This window comes from Taudactylus pleione, unplaced genomic scaffold (assembly GCF_031769625.1).
Source record: "Taudactylus pleione unplaced genomic scaffold, aTauple2 ptg002361l, whole genome shotgun sequence".
In the NCBI taxonomy this organism is placed as follows: Eukaryota; Metazoa; Chordata; class Amphibia; order Anura; family Myobatrachidae; genus Taudactylus; species Taudactylus pleione.
In genome coordinates, this window is record NW_028286749.1 from 2,241 (window position 1) to 24,066 (window position 21,826).

General features: G+C 38.5%; 1 protein-coding gene across 1 annotated transcript in view; it reads left to right on the plus strand.

Moving 5' to 3' along the window:
• The first annotated feature begins 2,953 nt into the window (after positions 1 to 2,953).
• The window catches only part of LOC148431372 (arf-GAP with coiled-coil, ANK repeat and PH domain-containing protein 1-like), an 86,908-nt gene continuing 68,035 nt past the window's right edge, over positions 2,954 to 21,826 (plus strand). Inside the window, exon 1 of the mRNA XM_088466046.1 lies at positions 2,954 to 3,277. Coding sequence (XP_088322172.1) covers positions 2,956 to 3,277 — 322 coding nt within the window. The 5' untranslated portion in view covers positions 2,954 to 2,955. The remainder of the gene's footprint in view (positions 3,278 to 21,826) is intronic.

Sequence of the window (21,826 nt, forward strand, 5' to 3'; positions counted from 1 at the left end):
AGAGCTTCTTGTAGTGACATATAGAGCTTCTTGTAATGACATATAATGCTTCTTGTAATGACATATAGAGCTTCTTGTAATGACATATAGAGCTTCCTGTAATGACATATAATGCTTCTTGTAATGACATATAGAGCTTCTTGTAATGACATATAGAGATTCTTGTAATGACATATAGAGCTTCTTGTAATGACATATAGAGCTTCCTGTAATGACATATAGAGCTTCTTGTAATGACATATAGAGCTTCTTGTAATGACATATAGAGCTTCTTGTAATGACATATAGAGCTTCTTGTAATGACATATAGAGCTTCTTGTAATGACATATAATGCTTCTTGTAATGACATATAGAGCTTCTTGTAATGACATATAATGCTTCTTGTAATGACATATAGAGCTTCTTGTAATGACATATAGAGCTTCTTGTAATGACATATAATGCTTCTTGTAATGACATATAGAGCTTCCTGTAATGACATATAGAGCTTCTTGTAATGACATATAGAGCTTCTTGTAATGACGTTTAATGCTTCTTGTAATGACATATAGAGCTTCTTGTAATGACATATAGAGCTTCTTGTAATGACATATAGAGCTTCCTGTAATGACATATAATGCTTCTTGTAATGACATATAGTGTAATGACATATAGAGCTTCTTGTAATGACATATAATGCTTCTTGTAATGACATATAGAGCTTCTTGTAATGACATATAGAGCTTCTTGTAATGACATATAGAGCTTCTTGTAATGACATATAGTGTAATGACATATAGAGCTTCTTGTAATGACATATAGTGTAATGACATATAATGCTTCTTGTAATGACATATAGAGCTTCTTGTAATGACATATAGAGCTTCCTGTAATGACATATAGAGCTTCTTGTAATGACATATAGAGCTTCTTGTAATGACATATAGAGCTTCTTGTAATGACATATAATGCTTCTTGTAATGACATATAGAGCTTCTTGTAATGAAATATAGAGCTTCTTGTAATGACATATTGTGTAATGACATATAGAGCTTCTTGTAATGACATATAGTGTAATGACATATAGTGTAATGACATATAGTGTAATGACATATAGAGCTTCTTGTAATGACATATAGAGCTTCTTGTAATGACATATAGAGCTTCTTGTAATGACATATAATGCTTCTTGTAATGACATATAGAGCTTCTTGTAATGACATATAGAGCTTCTTGTAATGACATATAATGTAATGACATATAGAGCTTCTTGTAATGACATATAGAGCTTCTTGTAATGACATATAGAGCTTCCTGTAATGACATATAGAGCTTCTTGTAATGACATATAGAGCTTCTTGTAATGACATATAGAGCTTCTTGTAATGACATATAGTGTAATGACATATAGAGCTTCTTGTAATGACATATAGAGCTTCTTGTAATGACATATAGTGTAATGACATATAGAGCTTCCTGTAATGACATATAGAGCTTCTTGTAATGACATATAATGCTTCTTGTAATGACATATAGAGCTTCCTGTAATGACATATAGAGCTTCTTGTAATGACATATAGAGCTTCTTGTAATGACATATAGAGCTTCTTGTAATGACATATAATGCTTCTTGTAATGACATATAGAGCTTCTTGTAATGACATATAGAGCTTCTTGTAATGACATATAGAGCTTCTTGTAATGACATATAGAGCTTCTTGTAGTGACATATAGAGCTTCTTGTAATGACATATAGAGCTTCCTGTAATGACATATAGAGCTTCTTGTAGTGACATATAGAGCTTCTTGTAATGACATATAATGCTTCTTGTAATGACATATAGAGCTTCTTGTAATGACATATAGAGCTTCCTGTAATGACATATAGAGCTTCTTGTAATGACATATAATGCTTCCTGTAATGACATATAGAGCTTCCTGTAATGACATATAGAGCTTCTTGTAATGACATATAGAGATTCTTGTAATGACATATAGAGCTTCTTGTAATGACATATAGAGATTCCTGTAATGACATATAGAGCTTCCTGTAATGACATATAGAGCTTCTTGTAATGACATATAGAGCTTCTTGTAATGACATATAGAGCTTCTTGTAATGACATATAATGCTTCTTGTAATGACATATAGAGCTTCTTGTAATGACATATAATGCTTCTTGTAATGACATATAGAGCTTCTTGTAATGACATATAGAGCTTCTTGTAATGACATATAATGCTTCTTGTAATGACATATAGAGCTTCCTGTAATGACATATAGAGCTTCTTGTAATGACATATAGAGCTTCTTGTAATGACGTATAATGCTTCTTGTAATGACATATAGAGCTTCTTGTAATGACATATAGAGCTTCTTGTAATGACATATAGAGCTTCCTGTAATGACATATAATGCTTCTTGTAATGACATATAGTGTAATGACATATAGAGCTTCTTGTAATGACATATAGAGCTTCTTGTAATGACATATAGTGTAATGACATATAGAGCTTCTTGTAATGACATATAGTGTAATGACATATAGAGCTTCTTGTAATGACATATAGAGCTTCTTGTAATGACATATAGAGCTTCCTGTAATGACATATAGAGCTTCTTGTAATGACATATAGAGCTTCCTGTAATGACATATAGAGCTTCCTGTAATGACATATAGAGCTTCTTGTAATGACATATAGAGCTTCTTGTAATGACATATAGAGCTTCTTGTAATGACATATAGAGCTTCTTGTAATGACATATAGAGCTTCTTGTAATGACATATAATGCTTCTTGTAATGACATATAGAGCTTCTTGTAATGACATATAGAGCTTCTTGTAATGACATATAGAGCTTCTTGTAATGACATATAGAGCTTCTTGTAATGACATATAGAGCTTCTTGTAATGACATATAGAGCTTCTTGTAATGACATATAATGCTTCTTGTACTATTACCTCAGCAGCGAGATGGAAATTTGGATTCGAGCAAAGTATGTGGAGAAGAAATTCATCACTAAACTCCCCCAGACCACACTGCGCACGTCCCCTCGTGGTAACCAGTGTGTTGGTTCAGCAGCCGCCCCAGAGGGTCAGACATTGGAGAGCCGGCATGTCAGTGCGCCCAGCAGATGGCCGACCAGCAGCCCCGGCAGACAAAAGGAGAACAACTGGCTGGATGGCAGAAGGAGCAACACAGAGACTAATGCTGAGGGCAACCGGCCCATAGGGCGACTAAAACCAAAACCCCTGCTGAGACCTAAACCTGGCACTGCGCCTCCTCCCCCTGGTGGTAAGCTTGTGTACTGCAGATATCATTGCCTGGCCGCCTGATTCAGAGATGTATATCACCCTACAGCACCTGTACATCGCCCTACATCAACTGTACATCACCCCTTTATCACCCTACAGCACCTGTACATCGCCCTACATCAACTGTACATCACCCCTTTATCACCCTACAGCACCTGTACATCGCCCTACAGCACCTGTACATCGCCCTACAGCACCTGTACATCGCCCTACAGCACCTGTACATCACCCCTTTATCACCCTACAGCACCTGTACATTGCCCTACAGCACCTGTACATCGCCCTACAGCACCTGTACATCACCCCTTTATCACCCATACATCACCTGTATATCGCCCTACAGCACCTGTATATCGCCCTACAGCACCTGTACATCACCCTACAGCACCTGTACATCGTCCTACAGCACCTGTACATCACCCTACAGCACCTGTACATCACCCTACAGCACCTGTACATCACCCATACATCACCCCTATAACGTCCATACATCACCCTACATCACCTGTACATCTCCCTTATAACACCTGTACATTTCCCTTTATCACCCATACATCACCCCTATAACGTCCATACATCACCCTACATCACCTGTACATCTCCCTTATAACACCTGTACATTTCCCTTTATCACCCATACATCACCCCTATAACGTCCATACATCACCCTACATCACCTGTACATCTCCCTTATAACACCTGTACATTTCCCTTTATCACCCATACATCACCCCTATAACGTCCCTACATCACCCTTATAACATCTGTACATTTACCTTTATCACCCATACATCACCCCTATAATGTCCATACATCACCCTATATCACCTGTACATCTCCCTTATAACACCTGTACATTTCTTTTTATCACCCATACATCACCTGATATCACCAGTACATTGTCCATACACCACCCCTGTAATGCCCATACATCACCTGTACATCACCACTATAACATCCATACATCACCCTATATCACCTGTACATTTCCCTTTATCACCCATACATCACCCCTGTAATGCCCATACATCACCTGATATCACCTGTACATTGTCCGTACTCCACCCCTACAGAGCCCGTACATGGCCCCTATAACATGAGTAGATTGCCCTACATCACCTGTACATCACCCCTATAATGCCCATACCTCACCCTACAAAGGCTGCCCCTAGAAAATGTAGGCACATCACCCTAAATCAACTGTACATTGCCCATGTAACACCCGTAAATCACCCTATATCACCTGTACAGTAATGGCTAAACGTTTTGAGAATGACACAAGTATTGTTTTTCACAAAGTTTGCTGCTTCAATGTTATTAGACCTTTTAGTCAGATGTTACACATATGTAATGCTGTAATGTTACCTCAGTATAAGTGTCAGATGTTACTATAGCTAGGTTCTCAAACTCCCAAAGGTCCCAAAAAGTTCATGGAATCAAGAGAAATAACTAGCTCCACCTGGGGACCTTTTAAAATGTGTCAGTGAGTAATGATTACACCTGTGCACCTGCTGGGTGACCTGCAAAACGTGAACTGTGTGGGGTCCTGAGGACCGAGTTTGAGAACCACTGTACTATGGTATACTGAGGTCACATTACAGCATTACATAAGTGTCAAATGTTACTATGGTATACTGAGGTAACATTACATAAGTGTCAGATGTTACTATGGTATACTGAGGTAACATTACAACATTACATAAGTGTCAGATGTTACTATGGTATACTGAGGTAACATTACAGCATTACATAAGTGCCAGATGTTACTATGGTATACTGAGGTCACATTACAGCATTACACAAGTGTCACATGTTACTATGGTATACTGAGGTAACATTACATAAGTGTCAGATGTTACTATGGTATACTGAGGAAACATTACAGCATGACATAAGTGTCAGATGTTACTATGGTATACTGAGGTAACATTACATAAGTGTCAGATGTTACTATGTTATACTGAGGTAACATTACAGCATTACATAAGTGTCAGATGTTACTATGGTATACTGAGGTAACATTACAGCATTACACAAGTGTCAGATGTTACTATGGTATACTGAGGTAACATTACAGCATTACATAAGTGCCAGATGTTACTATGGTATACTGAGGTCACATTACAGCATTACACAAGTGTCACATGTTACTATGGTATACTGAGGTAACATTACATAAGTGTTAGATGTTACTATGGTATACTGAGGTAACATTACAGCATTACATAAGTGTCAGATGTTACTATGGTATACTGTGGTAATATTACAGCATTACATAAGTGTCACATGTTACTATGGTATACTGAGGTAACATTACAGCATTACATAAGTGTCAGATGTTATTATGGTATACTGAGGTAACATTACAGCATTACATAAGTGTCAGATGTTACTATGGTATACTGAGGTAACATTACAGCATGAAATAAGTGTCAGATGTTACTATGGTATACTGAGGTAACATTACAGCATTACATAAGTGTCAGATGTTACTGTGGTATACTGAGGTAACATTACAGCATTACATAAGTTTCAGATGTTACTATGATATACTGAGGTAACATTACAGCTTTACATAAGTGCCAGATGTTACTATGGTATACTGAGGTAACATTACAGCATTACATAAGTGTCAGATGTTACTATGGTATACTGAGGTAACATTACAGAATTACATAAGTGCCAGATGTTACTATGGTATACTGAGGTAACATTACAGCATTACATAAGTGCCAGATGTTACTATGGTATACTGAGGTAACATTACAGCATGACATAAGTGTCAGATGTTACTATGTTATACTGAGGTAACATTACAGCATTACATAAGTGTCAGATGTTACTGTGGTATACTGAGGTAACATTACAGCATTACATAAGTTTCAGATGTTACTATGATATACTGAGGTAACATTACAGCTTTACATAAGTGCCAGATGTTACTATGGTATACTGAGGTAACATTACAGCATTACATAAGTGTCAGATGTTACTATGGTATACTAAGGTAAAATTACAGCATTACATAAGTGCCAGATGTTACTATGGTATACTGAGGTAACATTACAGCATTACATAAGTGCCAGATGTTACTATGGTATACTGAGGTAACATTACAGCATTACATAAGTGTCAGATGTTACTATGGTATACTGAGGTAACATTACAGCATTACATAAGTGCCAGATGTTACTATGGTATACTGAGGTAACATTACAGCATTACGTAAGTGCCAGATGTTACTATGGTATATTGAGGTAACATTACAGCATTACATAAGTGCCAGATGTTACTATGGTATACTGAGGTAACAATACAGCATTACATAAGTGACAGATGTTACTATGGTATACTGAGGTAACAATACAGCATTACATAAGTGCCAGATGTTACTATGGTATACTGAGGTAACATTACAGCATTACATAAGTGCCAGATGTTACTATGGTATACTGAGGTAACATTACAGCATTACATAAGTGCCAGATGTTACTATGGTATACTGAGGTAACATTACAGCATTACATAAGTGCCAGATGTTACTATGGTATACTGAGGTAATATTACAGCATTACATAAGTGTCAGATGTTACTATGGTATACTGATGTAACATTACAGCATTACATAAGTGTCAGATGTTACTATGTTATACTGAGGTAACATTACAGCATTACATAAGTGTCAGATGTTACTATGGTATACTGAGGTAACATTACAGCATTACATAAGTGTCACATGTTACTATGGTATACTGAGGTAACATTACAGCATTACCTAAATGTCAGATGTTACTGTGGTATACTGAGGTAACATTACATAAGTGTCAGATGTTACTATGTTATACTGAGGTTACATTACAGCATTACATAAGTGTCACATTACTATGGTATACTGAGGTAATAGCAACATTACATAAGTGTCAGATGTTACTATGGTATACTGTGGTAACCTTACAGCATTACATAAGTGTCACATGTTACTATGGTATACTGAGGTAATAGCAACATGACATAAGTGTCAGATGTTACTATGGTATATTGAGGTAACATTACAGCATTACATAAGTGCCAGATGTTACTATGGTATACTGAGGTAACAATACAGCATTACATAAGTGTCAGATGTTACTATGGTATACTGAGGTAACATTACAGCATGACATAAGTGTCAGATGTTACTATGGTATACTGAGGTAACATTACAGCATGACATAAGTTTCAGATGTTACTATGATATACTGAGGTAACATTACAGCTTTACATAAGTGCCAGATGTTACTATGGTATACTGAGGTAACATTACAGCTTTACATAAGTGTCAGATGTTACTATGGTATACTGAGGTAACATTACAGCATTACATAAGTGCCAGATGTTACTATGGTATACTGAGGTAACATTACAGCATTACATAAGTGCCAGATGTTACTATGGTATACTGAGGTAACATTACAGCATGACATAAGTGTCAGATGTTATTATGGTATACTGAGGTAACATTACAGCATTATATAAGTGTCAGATGTTACTATGGTATACTGAGGTAACAATACAGCATTGCATAAGTGTCAGATGTTACTATGGTATACTGAGGTAACATTACAGCATTACATAAGTGTCAGATGTTACTACGGTATACTGAGGTAACATTACAGCATTACATAAGTGTCAGATGTGACTATGGTATACTGAGGTAACATTGCAGCATTACATAAGTGTCATATGTTACTATGGTATACTGAGTTAACATTACAGCATTACATAAGTGTCAGATGTTACTATGGTATACTGAGGTAACATTACAGCATTACATAAGTGTCAGATGTTACTATGGTATACTGAGGTAATATTACAGCATTACATAAAAGTGTCAGATGTTACTATGGTATACTGAGGTAACATTACAGCATTACATAAGTGTCAGATGTTACTATGGTATACTGAGGAAATATTACAGCATTACATAAGTGTCAGATGTTACTATGGTATACTGAGGTAACATTACAGCATTACATAAGTGCCAGATGTTACTATGGTATACTGAGGTAACATTACAGCATTACATAAGTGCCAGATGTTACTATGGTATACTGAGGTAACATTACAGCATTACATAAGTGCCAGATGTTACTATGATATACTGAGGTAACATTACAGCATTACATAAGTGCCAGATGTTACTATGGTATACTGAGGTAACATTACAGCATGACATAAGTGTCACATGTTACTATGGTATACTGAGGTAATATTACAGCATTACATAAGTGTCAGATGTTACTATGGTATACTGATGTAACATTACAGCATTACATAAGTGTCAGATGTTACTATGTTATACTGAGGTAACATTACAGCATTACATAAGTGTCAGATGTTACTATGGTATACTGAGGTAACATTACAGCATTACATAAGTGTCACATGTTACTATGGTATACTGAGGTAACATTACAGCATTACCTAAATGTCAGATGTTACTGTGGTATACTGAGGTAACATTACATAAGTGTCAGATGTTACTATGTTATACTGAGGTTACATTACAGCATTACATAAGTGTCACATTACTATGGTATACTGAGGTAATAGCAACATTACATAAGAGTCAGATGTTACTATGGTATACTGTGGTAACCTTACAGCATTACATAAGTGTCACATGTTACTATGGTATACTGAGGTAATAGCAACATGACATAAGTGTCAGATGTTACTATGGTATATTGAGGTAACATTACAGCATTACATAAGTGCCAGATGTTACTATGGTATACTGAGGTAACAATACAGCATTACATAAGTGTCAGATGTTACTATGGTATACTGAGGTAACATTACAGCATGACATAAGTGTCAGATGTTACTATGGTATACTGAGGTAACATTACAGCATGACATAAGTTTCAGATGTTACTATGATATACTGAGGTAACATTACAGATTTACATAAGTGCCAGATGTTACTATGGTATACTGAGGTAACATTACAGCTTTACATAAGTGTCAGATGTTACTATGGTATACTGAGGTAACATTACAGCATTACATAAGTGCCAGATGTTACTATGGTATACTGAGGTAACATTACAGCATTACATAAGTGCCAGATGTTACTATGGTATACTGAGGTAACATTACAGCATGACATAAGTGTCAGATGTTATTATGGTATACTGAGGTAACATTACAGCATTATATAAGTGTCAGATGTTACTATGGTATACTGAGGTAACAATACAGCATTGCATAAGTGTCAGATGTTACTATGGTATACTGAGGTAACATTACAGCATTACATAAGTGTCAGATGTTACTACGGTATACTGAGGTAACATTACAGCAGTACATAAGTGTCAGATGTGACTATGGTATACTGAGGTAACATTGCAGCATTACATAAGTGTCATATGTTACTATGGTATACTGAGTTAACATTACAGCATTACATAAGTGTCAGATGTTACTATGGTATACTGAGGTAACATTACAGCATTACATAAGTGTCAGATGTTACTATGGTATACTGAGGTAATATTACAGCATTACATAAAAGTGTCAGATGTTACTATGGTATACTGAGGTAACATTACAGCATTACATAAGTGTCAGATGTTACTATGGTATACTGAGGAAATATTACAGCATTACATAAGTGTCAGATGTTACTATGGTATACTGAGGTAACATTACAGCATTACATAAGTGCCAGATGTTACTATGGTATACTGAGGTAACATTACAGCATTACATAAGTGCCAGATGTTACTATGGTATACTGAGGTAACATTACAGCATTACATAAGTGCCAGATGTTACTATGATATACTGAGGTAACATTACAGCATTACATAAGTGCCAGATGTTACTATGGTATACTGAGGTAACATTACAGCATGACATAAGTGTCACATGTTACTATGGTATACTGAGGTAACATTACAGCATTACATAAATGTCAGATGTTACTGTAGTATACTGAGGTAACATTACATAAGTGTCAGATGTTACTATGTTATACTGAGGTAACATTACAGCATTACATAAGTGTCACATTACTATGGTATACTGAGGTAATAGCAACATTACTTAAGTGTCAGATGTTACTATGGTATACTGTGGTAACATTACAGCATTACATAAGTGTCACATGTTACTATGGTATACTGAGGTAATAGCAACATGACATAAGTGTCTGATGTTACTATGGTATATTGAGGTAACATTACAGCATTACATAAGTGCCAGATGTTACTATGGTATACTGCGGTAACAATACAGCATTACATAAGTGTCAGATGTTACTATGGTATACTGAGGTAACATTACAGCATGACATAAGTGTCAGATGTTATTATGGTATACTGAGGTAACATTACAGCATTATATAAGTGTCAGATGTTACTATGGTATACTGAGGTAACAATACAGCATTGCATAAGTGTCAGATGTTACTATGGTATACTGAGGTAACATTACAGCATTACATAAGTATCAGATGTTACTATGGTATACTGAGGTAACATTACATAAGTGTCATATGTTACTATGGTATACTGAGTTAACATTACAGCATTACATAAGTGTCAGATGTTACTATGGTATACTGAGGTAACATTACAGCATTACATAAGTGTCAGATGTTACTATGGTATACTGAGGTAATATTACAGCATTACATAAAAGTGTCAGATGTTACTATGGTATACTGAGGTAACATTACAGCATTACATAAGTGTCAGATGTTACTATGGTATACTGAGGTAATATTACAGCATTACATAAGTGTCAGATGTTACTATGGTATACTGAGGTAACATTACAGCATTACATAAGTGCCAGATGTTACTATGGTATACTGAGGTAACATTACAGCATTACATAAGTGCCAGATGTTACTATGGTATACTGAGGTAACATTACAGCATTACATAAGTGCCAGATGTTACTATGATATACTGAGGTAACATTACAGCATTACATAAGTGCCAGATGTTACTATGGTATACTGAGGTAACATTACAGCATGACATAAGTGTCAGATGTTACTATGGTATACTGAGGTAACATTACAGCATTACATAAGTGTCAGATGTTACTATGTTATACTGAGGTAACATTACAGCATTACATAAGTGTCAGATATTACTATGGTATACTGAGGTAACATTACAGCATTACATAAGTTTCAGATGTTACTATGGTATACTGAGGTAACATTACAGCATTACATAAGTGTCAGATGTTACTATTGTATACTGAGGTAACATTACAGCATTACATAAGTGTCAGATGTTACTATGTTATACTGAGGTAACATTACAGCATTACATAAGTGTCAGATGTTACTGTGGTATACTGAGGTAACATTACAGCATTACATAAGTGTCAGATGTTACTATGATATACTGAGGTAACATTACAGCATTACATAAGTGCCAGATGTTACTATGGTATACTGAGGTAACATTACAGCATTACATAAGTGTCAGATGTTACTATGTTATACTGAGGTAACATTACAGCATGACATAAGTGTCAGATGTTACTATGGTATACTGAGGTAATAGCAACATTACATAAGTGTCAGATGTTACTATGGTATACTGAGGTAACATTACAGCATGACATAAGTGTCAGATGTTACTATGGTATACTGACGTAACATTACAGCATTATATAAGTGTCAGATGTTACTATGGTATACTGAGGTAACATTACAGCATGACATAAGTGTCAGATGTTACTATGGTATACTGAGGTAACATTACAGCATTACATAAGTATCAGATGTTACTATGGTATACTGAGGTAACATTACAGCATTACATAAGTGTCAGATGTTACTATGATATACTGAGGTAACATTACAGCATGACATAAGTGTCAGATGTGACTATGGTATACTGAGGTAACATTACAGCATTACATAAGTATCAGATGTTACTATGGTATACTGAGGTAACATTACATAAGTCTCAGATGTTACTATGGTATACTGATGTAACATTACAGCATTAAATAAGTGTCAGATGTTGCTGAGGTAACATTACAGCATTAAGTGTCAGATGTTACTGTGGTATACTGAGGTAACATTACAGCATTACATAAGTGTCAGATGTTACTATGGTATACTGAGGTAACATTACAGCATTACATAAGTGTCAAATGTTACTATGGTATACTGAGGTAACATTACAGCATTACATAAGTGTCAGATCTTACTATGGTATACTGAGGTAACATTACAGCATTACATAAGTGCCAGATGTTACTATGGTATACTGAGGTAACATTACAGTATTATATAAGTGCCAGATGTTACTATGGTATACTGAGGTAACATTACAGCATTACATAAGTGCCAGATGTTACTATGATATACTGAGGTAATATTACAGCATTACGTAAGTGCCAGATGTTACTATGGTATACTGAGGTAATGTTACAGCATGACATAAGTGTCAGATGTTACTATGGTATACTGAGGTAACATTACAGCATTACATAAGTGTCAGATGTTACTATGTTATACTGAGGTAACATTACAGCATTATATAAGTGTCAGATGTTACTATGGTATACTGAGGTAACATTACAGCATTACATAAGTATCAGATGTTACTATGGTATACTGAGGTAACATTACAGCATTACATAAGTGTCTGATGTTACTATGATATACTGAGGTAACATTACAGCATGACATAAGTGTCAGATGTTACTATGGTATACTGAGGTAACATTACATAAGTGTCAGATGTTACTATGGTATACTGATGTAACATTACAGCATTAAATAAGTGTCAGATGTTGCTGAGGTAACATTACAGCATTAAGTGTCAGATGTTACTATGGTATACTGAGGTAACATTACAGCATTACATAAGTGTCAGATGTTACTATGGTATACTGAGGTAACATTACAGCATTACATAAGTATCAGATGTTACTATGGTATACTGAGGTAACATTACATAAGTGTCAGATGTTACTATGGTATACTGAGGTAACATTACATAAGTGTCAGATGTTACTATGGTATACTGATGTAACATTACAGCATTAAATGTGTCAGATGTTGCTGAGGTAACATTACAGCATTAAGTGTCAGATGTTACTATGGTATACTGAGGTAACATTACAGCATTACATAAGTATCAGATGTTACTATGATATACTGAGGTAACATTACAGCATTACATAAGTGTCAGATGTTACTATGGTATACTGAGGTAACATTACAGCATTACATAAGTGTCAAATGTTACTATGGTATACTGAGGTAACATTACAGCATTACATAAGTGTCAGATCTTACTATGGTATACTGAGGTAACATTACAGCATTACATAAGTGTCAGATGATACTATGTTATACTGAGGTAACATTACAGCATTACATAAGTGTCAGATGTTACTATGGTATACTGAGGTAACATTACAGCATTACATAAGTATCAGATGTTACTATGGTATACTGAGGTAACATTACAGCATTACATAAGTGTCAGATGTTACTATGATTTACTGAGGTAACATTACAGCATTACATAAGTGTCAGATGTTACTATGGTATGAAATGCTGTAATGTTACCTCAGTATAAGTGTCAAAGGATTTTATTGACAATTACAGTAAGTTTATACAAAGAGTGAATATTTGCAGTGTGACCCTTCTTTTTCAAGACCTCTGCAATTCGCCCTGGCATGCTGTCACTCACCTTCTGGGCCACATACTGACTGATGGCCACCCATTCTTGCCTAATCAATATTGGTGTTTGTCAGAATTTGTGGGGTTATGTTTGTACACCCGCCTCTTGAGGATTAACCACAAGTCTTAATGGGATTAAGGTCTGGGGTGTTTCCTGGCCATGGACCCAAAATTTCAATGATTTGTTTTCCGAGCCACTCAGTTATCACTTTTGCCTTATGGGAAGGTGCTCCATCATGCTGGAAAAGATATTGTTCCTCACCAAACTGTTCTTGGATGGTTGGGAGAAGTTGCTCTGATATTTTGGTACCATTCTTTATTCATGGCTGTGTTCTTGGGCAAAATTGTGAGTGAGCCAACTCTCTTGGCTGAGAAGCAGCCCCACTTATGAATGGTCTCAGGATGCGTTACTGTTGGCATGACACAGGACTGATGGTAGCGCTCACCTTTCCTTCTCCAGACAAGTGTTTTTCCAGATGCCCAAAACAATCTGAAAGGGGATTCATCAGAGAAAATAACTTTACCCCAGTCCTCAGCAGTCCAATCCCTGTACCTTTTGCAGAATATTAGTCTGTCCCTGGTGTTTTCCCTGGAGAGAAGTGGCTTCTTTGCTGTCCTTCTTGACACCAGGCCATCCTCCAAAAGTCATTGCCTCACTGTGCGTGAAGATGCACTTACACCTGCCTGCTGCCATTCCTGAGTAGTTCTGCACTGGTGGTACCCGCAGCTGAATCAACTTTAGGAGACGGGCCTGACGCTTGCTGGACGTTCTTGGGTGCCCAGAAGCCTTCTTCACAACTATTGAACCTTTCTCCTTGAAGTTCTTGATGATCTGATAAATGGTTGATTTTGGTGCAATCTTACTAGCAGCAATATCCTTGCCTGTGAAGCCCTTGACTGCACGTGTTTCCTTGCAGGTAACCATGGTTAACAGAGGAAGAACAAGGATTACAAGCTCCACCCTTCTTTTAAAGCTTCCAGACTGTTATTCTAAATCAATCAGCATGACAGAGTGATCTCCAGCCTTGTTCTTGTCAACACTCTCACCTGTGTTTTTGAGAGAATCACTGACATGATGTCAGCTGGTCATTTTGTGGCAGGGCTGAAATGCAGTGTAAATGTTGTTTTTGGGATTAAGTTTATTGTAAAGGCAAAGAGGGACTTTGCAATTCATCTGATTACTCTTCATGACATTCTGGAGTATGTGCAATTTACCATAATAAAAACACTGAAGCAGCAACTTTGTAACAAACAATACTTGTGTCATTCTCAAAACTTTTGGCCATGGCTGTACATCGCCCTTATAGCACCTGTACATTGCCCTTTATCACACATATAATGCCCATACATCACACTACATCACCTGTACATCGTCCTTATAACACCTGTACATTGCTCTTTATCACCCATACATCACCCCTATAATGTCCATACATCGCCCTACATCACCTGTACATCTCCCTTATAACACCTGTACATTGCCCTTTATCACACAGATAACGCCCATACATCACCCTACATCACCTGTACATTGCCCTTTATCACCCATACATCACCCTACATCACATGTACATCGCCCTTATAACACCTGAACATTGCCCTTTATCACACATATAACGCCCATACATCACCTTACATCACCTGTAGATTGCCCTTTGTCACCCATACATCACCCATATAATGCCCATACATGACCCTACATCACATGTACATCGCCCTTATAACACCAGAACATTGCCCTTTATCACCCATACATCACCTGTACATCGCCCTTATAACATCTGTACATCACCCTACATCACCTGTACATCACCCTACATCACCCTTATAACACCAGTACATCGCCCTTATAACACCTGTACATCACCCAACATCACCTGTACATCGCCCTTATAACACCTGTACATCACCCTACATCACCTGTACATCACCCTTGTAACACCTGTACATCACACTTATAACACCTGTACATCGCCCTACATCACCTGTACATCACCCTTATAACACCAGGACATCGCCCTTATAACACCTGTACATCACCCAACATCACCTGTACATCGCCCTTATAACACCTGTACGTCACCCTACATCACCTGTACATCACCATTGTAACACCTGTACATCACACTTATAACACCTGCACATCGCCCTACATAACCTGTACATCACCTGTACATCACCCTTATAACACCTGTATATTACCCTACATCACCTGTACATCGCCCTTTATAACACCTATACATCACCCGTACAACACTCTTATAACACCTGTACATCAACCTACATCACCTGTACATTGCCCTTATAACACCTGTACATTGCCCTTTATCACCCTTTCATCACCCTACATCACCTGCACATTGCCCTTTATCACTCATACATCACCCTACATCACCCATATAATGCCCGTACATCACCCTACATCACATGTACATCGCCCTTATAACACCTGAACATTGCCCTTTATCACACATATAACGCCCATACATCACCCTACATCACCTGTACATTGCCCTTTGTCACCCATACATCACCCATATAATGCCCATACATCACCCTACATCACATGTACATTGCCCTTTATCACCCATAAATCACCCATATAATGGCCATACATCACCTGTACATCGCCCTACATCACCTGTACATTGCCCTTATAACACCTGTACATCGCCCTACATCACCTGTACATCGCCTTTATAACACCTGTGCATCATCCGTAAATCACCCAACATCACCTGTACATCACCCTTATAACACCTGTACATTGCCCTTTATCACACATACATCACCTATACATCGCCCTTATAACACCTGTACATCACACTACATCACCTGTACATCACCCTACATCACCTGTACATTGCCCTTATAACACCTCTACATCGCCCTGCATCACCTGTACATTGCCCTTTATCACCCATAAATCACCCATATAATGGCCATACATCACCCTACATCACCTGTACATCGCCTTTATAACACCTGTACATTGCCCATTATCACACATACATCACCTATACATCGCCTTTATAACACCTGCGCATCACCCGTAAATCACCCTACATCACCTGTACATCACCCTTATAACACCTGTACATCACCCTACATCACATGTACATTGCCCTTTATCACTCATAAATCACCCATATAATGGCCATACATCACCCTACATCACCTGTACATCGCCTTTATAACACCTGTACATTGTCCTTTATCACACATACATCACCTATACATCGCCCTTATAACACCTGTACATCACACTACATCACCTGTACATCACCCTACATCACCTGTACATTGCCCTTATAACACCTGTACATCGCCCTACATCACCTGTACATCGCCTTTATAACACCTGTGCATCACCCGTAAATCACCCAACATCACCTGTACATCACCCTACATCACCTGTACATCACCTGTACATCACCCTTATAACACCTGTATATTACCCTACATCACCTATACATCGCCTTTAGAACACCGGTACATCACCTGTACATCACCCTACATCACCTGTACATCGCCTTTATAACACCTGTACATCACCCGTACATCGCCCTACATCACCCGTACATCGCCCTACATCACCTGTACATCGCCCTACATCACCTGTACATCGCCCTTATAACACCTGTACATCACCCTTATAACACCTAAACATCGCCCTACATCACCTGTACATCACCCTACAGCACCTGTACATCACCCTACAGCACCTGTACATGACCCTTATAACACCTGTATATTACCCTACATCACCTGTACATCGCCTTTATAACACCTGTGCATCACCCGTAAATCACCCTACATCACCTGTACATCACCTGTACATCACCGTTATAACACCTGTATATTACCCTACATCACCTGTACATCGCCTTTAGAACACCGATACATCACCTGTACATCGCCCTACATCACCTGTACATCGCCCTTATAACACCTGTACATCACCATTATAACACCTAAACATCGCCCTACATCACCTGTACATCGCCCTTATAACACCTGTACATTGCCCTTTATCACCCATAAATCACCTGTACATCGCCCATATACCACCTGTACATCGCCCTACATCACCTGTACATCGCCCTACATCACCTGTACATCGCCCTTATAACACCTGTACATCGCCCTTATAACACCTGTACATCACCCTACAGCACCTGTACATTACCCTACAGCACCTGTACATGACCCTTATAACACACCTGTATATTACCCTACATCACCTGTACATCACCCTTATAACACCTGTACATCGCCCTACATCAACTGTACATCGCCCTTATAACACCTGTACATTACCCTTATAACACCTGTACATTGCCCTTTATCACCCATACATCACCTATACATCGCCCTTATAACACCTGTACATCCCCCTACATCACCTGTACATCCCCCTACATCACCTGTACATCGCCCTTATAACACCTGTACATCGCCCTTATAACACCTGTACATCGCCCTTATAACACCTGTACATCACCATTATAACACCAGTACATTGCCCTACATCACCTGTACATCGCCCTACATCACCTGTACATCGCCCTTATAACACCTGTACATCACCCTTATAACACCTGTACATCACCCATACATCACCTGTACATCGCCCTTATAACACCTGTACATCACACTACATCACCTGTACATCACCATACATCACCTGTACATCGCCCTTATAACACCTGTACATCGCCCTACATCACCTGTACATCGCCCTTATGACACCTGTACATTGCCCTTTATCACCCATACATCACCTGTACATCGCCCTTATAACACCTGTACATCACACTACATCACCTGTACATCACCATACATCACCTGTACATCGCCCTTATAACACCTGTACATCACCCTTATAACACCTGTACATTGCCCTTTATCACCCATACATCACCTATACATCGCCCTTATAACACCTGTACATCACACTACATCACCTGTACATCACCATACATCACCTGTACATCCCCCTACATCACCTGTACATCGCCCTTATAACACCTGTACATCGCCCTACATCACCTGTACATCGCCCTTATAACACCTGTACATCGCCCTTATAACACCTGTACATCACCCTTATAACACCAGTACATCGCCCTACATCACCTGTACATCGCCCTTATAACACCTGTACATCACCCTTATAACACCTATACATTGCCCTTTATCACCCATACATCACCTATACATCGCCCTTATAACACCTGTACATCCCCCTACATCACCTGTACATCCCCCTACATCACCTGTACATCGCCCTTATAACACCTGTACATCACCCTACATCACCTGTACATCGCCCTTATAACACCTGTACATCGCCCTTATAACACCTGTACATCACCCTTATAACACCTGTACATCGCCCTACATCACCTGTACATCACCCTTATAACACCTGTACATCACCCTGCAGCACCTGTACATCACCATACAGCACCTGTACATCACCCTTACAACACCTGTATATTACCATACATCACTTGTACATCGCCTTTATAACACCTGTGCATCACCCGTAAATCACCCTACATCACCTGTACATCACCTGTACATCACCTGTACATCACCCTTATAACAGCTGTGCATCACCCGTAAATCACCCTACATCACCTGTACATCACCCTTATAACACCTGTACATCACCTGTACATCACCTGTACATCACCCTTATAACACCTGTACATCACCTGTACATCACCTGTACATCACCCTTATAACACCTGTATATTACCCTACATCACCCGTACATCACCCGTACATCGCCCTACATCACCTGTACATCGCCCATATAACACCTGTACATCGCCCTACATCACCTGTACATCGCCCTTATAACACCTGTACATTGCCCTTTATCACCCATAAATCACCTGTACATCGCCCATATACCACCTGTACATCGCCCTACATCACCTGTACATCGCCCTTATAACACCTGTACATCACCCTTATAACACCTGTACATCGCCCTACATCACCTGTACATCGCCCTTATAACACCTGTACATTGCCCTTTATCACCCATACATCACCTGTACATCGCCCTTATAACACCTGTACATCACACGTACATCAACCTACATCACCTGTACATCACACTTATAACACCTGTATATTACCCTACATCACCTGTACATCGCCTTTATAACACCTGTACATCACCTGTACATCGCCCTACATCACCTGTACATCGCCCTTATAACACCTGTACATCACCCTACATCACCTGTACATCACCCTACATCACCCTACATCACCTGTACATCGCCCTTATAATACCCGTACATCACCCTACATCACCTGTACATCACCCTTATAACACCTGTACATCACCCGTACATCACCCAACATCACCTGTACATCACCCTTATAACACCTGTACATCACCCTTATAACACCTGTACATTGCCCTTTATCACCCATACATCACCTGTACATCACCCTTATAACACCTATACATCACCCTACATCACCTGTACATAGCCTGTATAACACCTGTAGATCACTGTACATCACCTGTACATTGCCCTTTATCACCAATACATCACCCTTCTAACACCTGTACATCACCTGTACATCGCCCTACATCACCCTTCATCACCTGTACATTGCCCTTCTAACACCTGTACATCACCCTTATAACACCTGTACATCACCCTACATCACCTCTACATCGCCCTTATAACACCTGTATATTACATACATCACCCTACATCACCTGTACATCGCCTTTATAACACCTGTACATCGCCTAACATCACCTGTACATCGCCCTTATAACACCTGTATATTACCATACATCACCCTACATCACCTGTACATCGCCTTTATAACACCTGTACATCACCCTACATCACCTGTACATCACCCTACATCACCTGTACATCGCCCTTATAACACATGTATATTACCCTACATCACCTGTACATCACCCTTATAACACCTGTACATCACCCTTATAACACCTGTACATTGCCATTTATCACCCATACATCACCCTATATCACCTGTACAATGCTCATACATCACCCCTACAATGCTCGTACATGGCCCCCAAAAAATGCTGGTACATCGCCCTAAATAACCTGTACATCTCCCTTATAACACCTGTATATTACATACATCACCCTACATCACCTGTACATCGCCTTTATAACACCTGTACATCACCTGTACATCGCCTAACATCACCTGTACATCGCCCTTATAACACCTGTATATTACCATACATCACCCTACATCACCTGTACATCGCCTTTATAACACCTGTACATCACCCTACATCACCTGTACATCGCCCTTATAACACATGTATATTACCCTACATCACCTGTACATCACCCTTATAACACCTGTACATCACCCTTATAACACCTGTACATCACCCTTATAACACCTGTACATTGCCATTTATCACCCATACATCACCCTATATCACCTGTACAATGCTCATACATCACCCCTACAATGCTCGTACATGGCCCCCAAAAAATGCTGGTACATCGCCCTAAATAACCTGTACATCTCCCTTATAACACCTGTACATCTCCCTTATAACACCTGTACATTGCCCTTTATCACCCATACATCGCCCATATAATGACCATAACTCGCCCTACATCACCTGTACATCTCCCTTATAACACCTGTACATCTCCCTTATAACACCTGTACATTGCCCTTTATCACCGATACATCACCCCTATAATGCCCATACATCACCTGTACATCTCCCTTATAACACCTGTACATTGCCATTTATCACCCATAAATCACCCCTAT